Below are 10,802 nucleotides of genomic sequence, written 5' to 3' on the forward strand. Positions count from 1 at the left end.
AAAATTTGGAGTTTGTGAATCAAAGATGCTCTCTAAGAAAATTTATATGCATGAATAGTGCACTTGAATTGGCTATATTTATACATTTATTAGCAACATTCTTCTACAGAAGACACTAGGATGTTTTCTCACTGTCTCTACCTATGAGTTTGAAATTCAGTGCACTTTTTTACACTTTGTGATTTGGTGAACATGGTCTAATTAATGCGCCTGATACTGCTTGCAAAAGAGATCATCTGAGTAATACATGCCTGATTTTGGTAAACTTGATGAATTTTTGTTTCAGCAGTGTTTCTCACTTCTTACTGATTGGCTATAACTAGCTAACATCATCACAAAGTCATTAGAAAGCAGCAGGAAAACCATGCAAGCAAAATCAAACAAAGAGCATCCTGCAGTCTGAGATGAAATACTGTTTGTGTTACCAGGGGGAAATAATAGCTTTAATGAGAAGGTTTGGTACCACAAAATTCCCACTCCTGATATCAACGCGTATTTGTATTATTAATTGGGCCAGTCACCATTAGATGATCAGTCACTCTGAGATGTGCCAACTGCTGTCACATTTCTCTGTTGTTGGCCTGTTAGGGTTGCTACTGCCCTGGTGCATGTGTTCTGTGTCGAGTACTAATTTACGTGTCTCTGACGAGCATCTTCTGCTTCTGTGCTATCCCCTAGCCTGCCACGGTCTTCTTCCACAGTAGACACAAGAATTGGAAGGCAGGAGGGTCATGTTCAGCAGATTACTCACTGTCATGTTTCTTTTAAAAATCACCATTTGTGTGATTTTTGAACCCTTGTAATATCACTGGTTTTGTTCAGAAATTTGTAGGAATCCACAGTGATTGCATTTTCACAAGTGGTAGAAGTAATTGTCTCTATTCCTATTCTTTCCTTTCTCTTTCTCCTTAATAATAAAAAAGTCCTTAAACAAAAATTGCAGCTGTGCATATCTGAAAGTTACACCTGCAGCATGTGATGTAAGGCTGTGTGATCTGAAAAATTCATGGCTGTCAAAATCTTTTTTTCTGTATTGATGGTATTCCCAGTGTTTAGTAGTGACCTTCTGGATTTTGCTCAGTAATCTTTTTCTCTTCATGAATTGTCTTCAGTGTTTCAAATGAAGCAAACCCTTTTCCCCAAGCCTTAAAGACTGTGCAGTTATGACTCTGCACCTCCAAGGAAAATCATATTTGTAAAGTGATTTTCATAACTCCAGATGAATCGTGTTCTAATATATGAGTGCAGAAACCTTGCAACAGCACTGAGAGAAACCCAGATGATTTCTCAAAATGAATCCCTTAATGTTATATGGAAATTAATTCTTCTGTGAAGAATGGCTTTATAAAAATGGCATCATAGAATATCTCCATATTTTCATTTAAGAGAAGTAATCTTTTTAGCTTAGTGCTTTTTCATTGAGTTTTTTAGCAGTAGTCAGTGTTCCAGTTGTGCAGTATCTGATAGTCAGTCAGTGAATGAGGATTTATTACTGCTATACACTAGTTCTGCCCTATTGTGTTTTAGTGCTGACTCACTGATGTAATTAGGCCAAAATTGTTGACATTCAGTGTTGAAAATTCAAACTTATTTGCAATTCTAGAGGTAGAAAGTAGTACAAATCATTCTCCTCTGTAGTTTTAGTTCATCAGCAGTGAGTAAATGTTTCTAAATTGGGAAGACCTAACTTTAAATATATGAAAGGAGGTAGAACTGGCAAATCAGGGTTATTTTTTCCCTGTAAGTTCTTAAATATGTTTAGCTGAGAAGCAAGCTTTTGTGAAGTATTCTATTGTCATTGCAGTGTCACCATAGCACAAGGCTGTAACTCAGAAGTGAAATGTGAAACAGCTTTTCGTGTTGATGATTACTGAAAGTACCATTTTCAGAAGCCAGCATTCAGTGATATTTTTAGATTACTTTGGAATAATTCTGGAGGAAAAGACTAGGGCCTCGTTTGGGCCCAATATGCCTGGCAGGGTCTCCTTGCCATACATGGTGCGGAGTTTCAACTTAAGCCATTCTTGCCAGACTTTCCCACTGTCGCCACAGAATCACAGAATGGGTGAGGTTGGAAGGGGCCACTGGAGGTCATCTAACCCAACCTCTGTACCAAAGCAGGTCCCCTAGAGCATTGTACTAAGGGTTATATCCAGATGGCTTTTGAGTACCTCCAATGAGGAAGACTTGACACGCTCTTTGGACACTCTGTTCAATGTATAGTCACACAGTGAAGTTCCTCCTCTTCAGGTGTAACTTTCTGTGCATCAGTTTCTGCCCTTTGCCTCTTATGCTATTGTTTGGCATCACCAAGAAGAGATGTCTCTTTCATGAACATGTTTACAGGCTAATCAATGCTTGCTTTTCATACTTTTGCCTCGAGCAGCACTGAAACTCGTTGATAAGCCTTATTGTGATTATGGCATCAATTAATGCTGGAGAAAGTACATGTGATAAATTGCTAATTCAGTTTACTGTGCTCCTTGCTGTGTAACTGAGCTGGGGCTGAAGAGCCTATTAACCTAAATTATGCTAAGTGCTCTCCTGATTTTGTGCTAGGTGTCAAGGATATGAAAGGGAGGGAGCTTGCCTGTGGCTAAAGCCATGTAACATGAAAGGCTCCATGACAAAGCAGCATGGTGATCCCAGTGTCCTGATTCCTGCTTCCCTTAGTGCCTCTAGCTGGAACTGCTCAGGTCTCACCCAGTGTGATCCTGGCAGTGCAATTTTTTGAGATGAGAGCTGAGACAGGAACATCATAGACATATTGACATCTATTATAAAATAGGGAGCTCATTTCATTAGTAAATGAGATAGTATGCTGGAAACTTTGGTGTTCTAAAATAAACTTACAGATACATTTTGAGGCCGCTTCACACTTCCTAAAAAGGTTTGACTTTTTCTTTTCATTTAGTAATGAAAAACAAGAGCTGATTTTTTATGACAAGCCATTGATTGATTGCTTTTTGAATAGCTAAATTAGGTAGTTTTTGGATATAGAGGGTTTTGCAGAAAAAAATACCTCTGCTATAACAACACCAAACTTGATTTTGACTTGGCCTACCTTTTCTATTTTATAAGCTCTGGCTTTTAGGCTGATCCTAAGTTTACAAAAACTAAACAGGGCTTTCTTTGTTATGTGTGATATATTTAGTATTTGCTACCTTGTTTTCTTCTGCCACTAATGCATAAGCATGTTTTCCTAACTCAGCTGGTTCTTTTTTCATTAGTTCTAGCAGCATATATGTAAATCTCCATTTTGTGTACCATGAAAGGTTGTGAGATTTTCCAGATTGAGTATGTATTCTATAAAATTGGTGACTGTCATGTGTTAGCCTTTAAAATTTTATTTCAAGGAAGAAGGAATGATCTCACATCTCCTGATCACCCCTAGATGCAACATTCTTCAGTGGAAATTTTTTGCATGGAAGGGGGGGTCTGTGCTTGGGCTTAAAGGGTGTAATTTCAAATTCAGAAGCCAAAATCTGTAACCGAATAAGGGCATTAACTGCAAAATTAATCCCGGGCCTGTGCAACACTTGAAAATCAGATGTTTTTATTTAGCTGCCTCCCAACTGATGTTGCTATCTAATAAGACATCCAAAGCTAGAACGACAGTGTTTTACTGAAGAGGAATCATTCATTCCTCAATCTGATGAAATCTGACTTACTTTCTATTCCTCTGGTCTTCAGTGGGAGTTTTGCCAGTAAGAAATGCAGGACTTGGCCCCAAGTTGGTTACATAATGAGGTATTACACGGTTGTGAAAGTCAATGACAGCACAAGGTTCATTGCCCTATTTCATAAAGGCACTGAAATCTACTTATAGTTGTCGGCTCAGTGAGAGTTTATTAAGGATGCAAAATCTCATTGGAATGTATGCTTTCTGTTTGAACAGATGATACCGTACATGAGTCAGCCGAGCCATCCCGTGGTGAGAACGCGGCACAGACACCGAGGATACCCAGCCGGCTTTTGGCAACTCTATTGTTCCTCCTGGCAGTGCTTTTGATATTATAGCACACTGTGCTCCGGCAACCTGTCACAGAAAATACCAGGGTCTTGGAACATCAAAGATCCACCTAACTGCTCATCCCAGGAAAGGGACTTTATTGTTTTTGCAGATGTCAAATTGTTATTTTTCCCTTTTCTTCTCCCTTTTAGCCTGAACTCAGCAAAAATTTGAAGGGGATAACTAGCTTCAGCACCCACCCCTACCTACCCTGTGACTTTCTTAACCCCTCCATATAAATAAAAGGACTCCAAATGAAAATGCCAAACTATAATAGTGACACTAGTGATTCTTATTTTCTTCTGCATTCTCCTTTAAGAAGTCACTTCTGTTAGCTCACTATGTCATCCGTATGTGGACGAGAAAGTGTTGTGGCAAATGCAGTCAGTGAGGGATAAGGAAAGTGAATGAAAACCTGGGAGAGTCTTTCTCTGTGATACAATATTTATGCCTTCTCGTTCAGCACTGTAAGATGGTCATGCAAGGCATTGTGTCACCATGTCAGGACTGGAGGGGAGATATTAAGAATAGACATAACACCATTTCCTCCAGAAGTTTCTAAATGAACCGGCTTCTGAAAGGGGAAGATGATGTTTCTTATGGGACTCTTGAAACGTCTTTGACAGTAACATTTTTGCTCACAAGTAGAAATGCTGTCTTTGGTGAGAGGAAAAAGTTAGTTTTTAGGAATGTTAACACACAGCAGGCAAGGTCAGATTTAGGAAACTTCACTGGGGGTGTGAGTGCCTCTGTTATTTCGTTTTAAGGGGATAATGCACACCGGCTTATTTTATTTTAAAACAAATCACCGTGGTGCTAAAATTTTTTTCTTGAAATGCAGAGGCACTTTTGAGAATAAAGTGACCTTCCCCAGCACTGACTCAGTAGCTGATAGCCTTGGATGCTGCTCTGGGTGTTAATACATGCTAAAAGAGGACATCGGTTGTCAGAGGAAACATGTTTGGGACACAGGATCTCCAGTGTTCTGTTGATTTGTCTCTCCTGTAAGTTCCTCAATCATGGGAATAAATCACATGTAGAAGAAGCCAGGGCTGTCTAATAGCATTGTTTGGTGGGGGAAAAGAAAAGAAGTGTGGAATATTAATTCAATGTTGATTTTTTATCTTTTCCCCTTCCGGCACAGTTTGAAGAGTAGAGGAAACGTGTTTATCAGCTGGAGACAAACTAGATGGGCTCCCAAAGACTTAACAAAATATTTTTTTAAAAATCCACTAGAATAGAAAATACATTATTTAGATATACTTTATGCTGAGAGTGAGTATATATGCTTGTCCTATTTAAACATGAGAGAAGCAGTAACCCTTGATGCAATTGGGAAATGGGACTGTCTTGTTTGATGGAATTAGGAGTGACCCTGTTTAAGGTATCTGAGCCTTGGCTAACAAAACTTTAAGAAGTAATTTGCCAGGAAGTGCAAGCCTTGGGGTATTTTTTGGCTAGGCTGCCATGAAATTCGGACTGCTAAACATAATCAGTGAAATTTCAGACCCAGACTGAAACAGAGCTTTTCTGACAAAACTGTGGTAATTAAGTTAAAGGTGAAACAAAACACGGGGCATATTCAAGCAAAACAAGATTTCTCTATATTAATTATGAAGAAAATTTCTGCAGTAATAAAATTGACTGATGCCATTAGTGGATACCACTTCATAGACTTTATATTTTTAAATGAAGAAAAGCCTTCCAGAAGTTGAGGCAGGAGAGGGGAAAATAAATTTGGTATGTAAAGGGAGGTTTTTCGCTTGCTGAGCTATGACCTGGGCTTGCCTGATATCATACATGTTCATGAATACAGGACCTATACTTATAGGAGGAATGCAGGAAGTTCACTCTAGTGTGAAGTGCAGAGAATAAAGATACAGTCCAAACAGTGAGGGAAGTCCTCATCTCATTACAGGCTGTACGGTACTTTGCTCTCTTTAAGGTGTATATACTTGATACACATACACTAATACTTTCTGTAGGTAGGAATTAAAAAGCCTTGGATGAGGTGAGCTTAGTCTGAATGCACCTTATCAAATGGATTATTAACCACAGTACAGATAATATTGCATGATGTGTAACTATATTAAAGTGATTTGCAGTAATTGCAGGCAGTCACACAAGTAGTGCAAATTTGATGTAGAAATGGTGACATTTGTCATCCTTTGTCTCTGAATGATGTTGAAGACGTCCATTTACCGACAGCAGAGGACTGTCACTAGCGTTACTCCTGGTGAAACTCGCCCCTGCACGTTGTCCCAGAGCCTTGTTGCATATGTGAGGGACAACACAAGCGATGATCCCCAGGCTGCTCAGCATTCCAGCCACTGCCAGTTTCATACTTGATGGCATTAGGCAATCCCAGTCATACTAAGTACATAAATGTTGGTGGGTTTTGTGTTGTGTTGCAAACCTCTGGATGCTTTAAATGCAGATGTTGCTGAAAATTAAGGAGTCTGTTGCTCCCGTACCCTTCATCTGCCCCTGCTCAAGTCTGAGGTACTGATTCTCCCCAGCCTTAGTGGGTTACTTAGACCCATGACCTGCACTCCTGGCTGCCAAGGACATTGCAATGTGAAGCAGGAAAATAGGGATCAGTCAGTTTAGTGGATACTGTGTATCCTTCAATAGACAAGGTAACATTTCGTGTTAGTTTAGAATATTGTTTTGTACTGTACTTACCTGGATGGCGAAGGAAAGACAAGTAAAACTTAAAGCTATGTTCTTTAAATTCTGTATTATTAGCAACCTCTGTTGTATATAGTGTTTGATAATAAAGTATTAATTTGATTCTTATGTCTTTTGTAAGTGAGAACAATAGACTTTCAGGATATTAAAATCACGTGTTGATTACAAGACAGAGCTTTGAAGCATCAAGTGTGATCATGGCTGAGAACTGAGAGACAAGTGGCCATGACACTGCAGCATACAGGACTCATCTTCGAAAATCGTTCATCTGTTGCAAGACTTCACAATGTCAAGACCTGGAACAACATGACTTTTGATGATCAATGTTTTATCCTCGGTGTTTAAAGGTCTTATGTTGGAGCCCTGTGGTTTCTGTGTTAATTTTGTTCTTTTGTATCATGTTTGTTTCTAAAAAGGCTTTGGGGATATAACAGCTTTTCTGTTATTTTGTTTGTTTCTTTCTTTTTAATTTTTTTTTCCTCCTCTTTTCCTTCTGAATTTGTTCCCATTAATAGTTTTTCCAGGAGGGATCTTGCCAGTGTCATGTGCGATATATGTATGTACTTCGTTCCAAAAGAACTAGAAACAAATTTGAGAAGTACTGAGAGTAGTTGAGTAGATTGTTTCCTTTCCTCTATAATTATGGAAGGAAAATGGTTGTATTTGTACCTGTTGATTCCTACCCCTAGCCCTCAAAACTGGACTTAATTCATTGCCTTATAAGTGCAATGGTTCAGCCACTTTCAGAGGTTTAGAGTATTAACTCTTCCCCTCTTTTCATTACACTTGGATTTTGTAATCACCAGTTTTAATGTACAACCCTCCACACTTCTCTTCCCTCTTCCTGCCCTGCCTCCTCTCCCACCCTCCTCCTTTTCTAATTTGGAGCTGTGAATGGGCAGATCTGTTTCTGGTCTGGCATCACTGAGTTTTTCCCATGCATTCGCCCTCGAGCTTCTCAGATGTGAGACAAATCTCCCTACAATAGGCTTGCTGCCGTTGTCTGTACAGTTTAATAGATGCTGGCATGTTGGAGGTTACCCATGAGTCTGCGAAATCCACTTACCATGCTTACTCTTGACACCTCATTGAAGACACTCATTGTGTATGCATCTGGGTATGAAAGTCCAGCTCAGTGTGGTCCTGTGCTTGTACTGCCCTGCTTTGCAGTTTCTTTGCACTTATTCATTGAGTGCTGTTTTTGAAATGCTTACATTATATAAACTTAAAAGAAAATGTTAAAAAAAAAAACAAAACACCCAAACGCCCTGCCCCATAAGATCTGTATTTGTATATACACGTGTCCGTACAATTATACTTAAATAAAATTAAAGATTTTCATCATTTTAATTGGTTCTTTTAGACTGCCTTTTTGTTTAATTAAATGCATTTTCGTTTTGTGGGCTCTTTGTACCTACCTTACCCAGAATCATAGAGTGATTGGAGTTGGAAGGGACCATCAAAGGTTTTCTAGTCCAATGCCCTTGCAATGAGCAGGGATATCTTCCACTAGGTCAGGTTCCACAGAGCCCCATCCAAACTGACCTTGAGTGTTTCCAGGGACAGGACAGGAATTGACAGGAGTATGAATGGGAATGGGTGAAAAATCCACATTACAGGCACAACAACTGACTACCTAGAGATGTCACTACCAATGCCCTGGCAGATCTCTGCTCTTCACCCTTTTTAAGGTGTTTAAAGCTCTTCCAAATACTTAAGAGGGTAAGGAGTTGTATCAGCCAAGTCCTGGTGCATTACATCATCACTTTGCCCTACTCTGGGCCTTGCAAGTGATCTTCCTCCCCTGCGTAACAAGTGGTTGTAAGGTGCAACTCTTACTTCCTGAAGAGTAGGGCCAGCCCCAGAGTTGTGCAAGTAGGCCAGGTGCAGTCCCCCTCTTCCCAGGATGTCTCTCAGACTGGCAAATCTGAGAAGTGGTTTTGAAATATTAGCCATATCTTCCTTTACCAAAAAGGCTCAGAGCAGCCAAGCCTAATGAATGGGAGAATTCATTAGGGGACCTTATAGTACCAAGGTTTCCTCCTGAAGGGAAGTGGTAGAAAAGTGGAAGCAAAGAACTGGACGGCTTTTGCTTCCTTCTTCCTTCCACCCTGCTCCCAAAGGCTGATATAGTAGTGCCTCTCCAAAAGTACAGGACTGCATTGGTGTTGGCTTGTGTTTAGGTCTTTAATAGTTGTCTTTGGCAGTGTCTGCTTTCTACTCCTATGATAGATTGAACCTGAGAATTTAGGTCATAAAAGGTGGGGAGCACATACCAAAACCTGTAGTACATGCATCGTACATTCAAAACTGCTGTAATTACACTGTGTTAGCATTAAGCTCACAGAAAGCTTTTTATTATATTTAATTAGTTGACCGGGGAGCAAATACTAATTATAACTTACTCTAACCTTCTTTTAAAATGAGAAGTGACAGCGTGGTGAGAAGGAAAGCTGCGTGTCTCAGTATTTGATACAAAGTATTGATGCACCATTTTTTTTCTCTGGAGCTGTGATTTTAGTAGGAGGAGAGGGTTATAAGTGACACATGTTCAGTATGTTTTAACATAATAACCATGTCCAGAAAATATCCTGCCGTCTGACACACTTAATAGCCTTTGCTCAGAAGACACTGCTTTTGCTGAGAATGGTATTTGATTTCATTTTTCTGCATTAATGTGCACAATGGGCCTTTATACTCCCTCATCTTCCCTTCTGCACAATATTTCTGCTCACAGAGTACCTCTGAGGGCATTCTCAGGAATATTCAGGCATGCATCATACTGCTATAATATGGTTGTGTGCCAAAGTGGTTTTATTCATTTAGAACAAAGCTTTGATTTATACAGGTTAGAGATGTGGTAATCAACTGGGATGGTTAAATTTTTTACAGGCTTTAACACTGAAGGAATCAAAAGTACCTCTTTCCTTATAACTCTTATTTTTGTTAGCATTTGCCTTTACTGGGAAGTTTAGTTTAAAGCCTGATTCAACTTCCTATTGCAGTTGTATACATAAGAGCCCAAAACAAGACTGAATCTTCACTGTAAATGCTGCAGTGCAGGCAGATCTTATATGTGGCTATTTGTGTTTGCTTTCAGCACATTTGATTTGCTCCTGCTAATCAAGCAACCTGAAATATCACCAATTTGAATATTTGTTGAAATTTTCCCTAGACCACATAGAAGATTTTAAAACAATGTCTTTGTTGCATGAAAAAATAAACTCTAAGAAAAAATCAAAAAGAGATACAAAATTTTTGTGCTAAATAGGTTTTCTGTTGGTTCCCTCCCCCCAAATAAATATGTTAGCTGACTGATACTGTCAGTCATACTTCATTTAGAAGAATTCAAACCACAAGATAACTCTTGCAGCCACCAGCACATCTTCAAACAAGCATTTTTCCTATGATGGTTCTTCAACAAATTCTCATGTCATTTGATTACTCAAGGAGGAGTATAAATATGAGAAATTGCAGGGTGGTAAGCTAGATGTGTGTTTGGAGGGAAAGAAGAAGAATTTTCTGTTTTCCTAGCACTTTGTGAATGCATACAGTGCATTCAAGATCAAGAGTATAGAGTGATTTCTAGACTCTTCTCTACCTTGTAATGTGACTCTGAAGGATGGAAGGTACCTTCTGCTGTAGATACAATCTCAAGTCTCACAGTTCTTGGAAACAAGAATTTATGTTCAAAGCCTGCTTGCCCTAAGTGCTATTTTGTGGGACTTGCCCACTTACCAATATATACTAATTTTAGCATCGAAACACATTTATCTATCCACATTTATCTGCTGCTGAGAATACTGAAGATTTTGTCTGGAGGGTATTTGTGAAAGGAAAGGTCAAGTAAATCAATAGGATACAGAAGGTATGTCTCACTCTGATCCTTGTTGTGCTGAGAACCAATTGTGAACTTTATTCTCATGTACTGTAAGTTAGGGTGTCTCAACTAATTGCTTGACTAATCACTGACCACTAGTCCAAGAAGTTTATGAGGCTTTGTTTTTTTTCTCTCCTCACTGCCACTTTACCTATAGCTGAACAAAACAGTAAGTGTAGAAACAGCACAGCAGAAGGAAAGCATCTTGAGGCCTAACTG

General features: G+C 39.2%; 1 protein-coding gene across 1 annotated transcript in view; it reads left to right on the top strand.

Moving 5' to 3' along the window:
- The window catches only part of EFNA5 (ephrin A5), a 203,713-nt gene extending 196,902 nt beyond the window's left edge, over positions 1-6,811 (top strand). The window contains exon 5 of the mRNA XM_058044441.1: positions 3,899-6,811. Within this exon, the coding sequence (XP_057900424.1) occupies positions 3,899-4,020 (122 nt within the window). The 3' untranslated portion in view covers positions 4,021-6,811. The remainder of the gene's footprint in view (positions 1-3,898) is intronic.
- The last annotated feature ends 3,991 nt before the right edge of the window (positions 6,812-10,802 follow it).

The sequence above is a fragment of the Melospiza georgiana genome, chromosome Z (genome assembly GCF_028018845.1).
Source record: "Melospiza georgiana isolate bMelGeo1 chromosome Z, bMelGeo1.pri, whole genome shotgun sequence".
NCBI classification, from domain to species: Eukaryota; Metazoa; Chordata; class Aves; order Passeriformes; family Passerellidae; genus Melospiza; species Melospiza georgiana.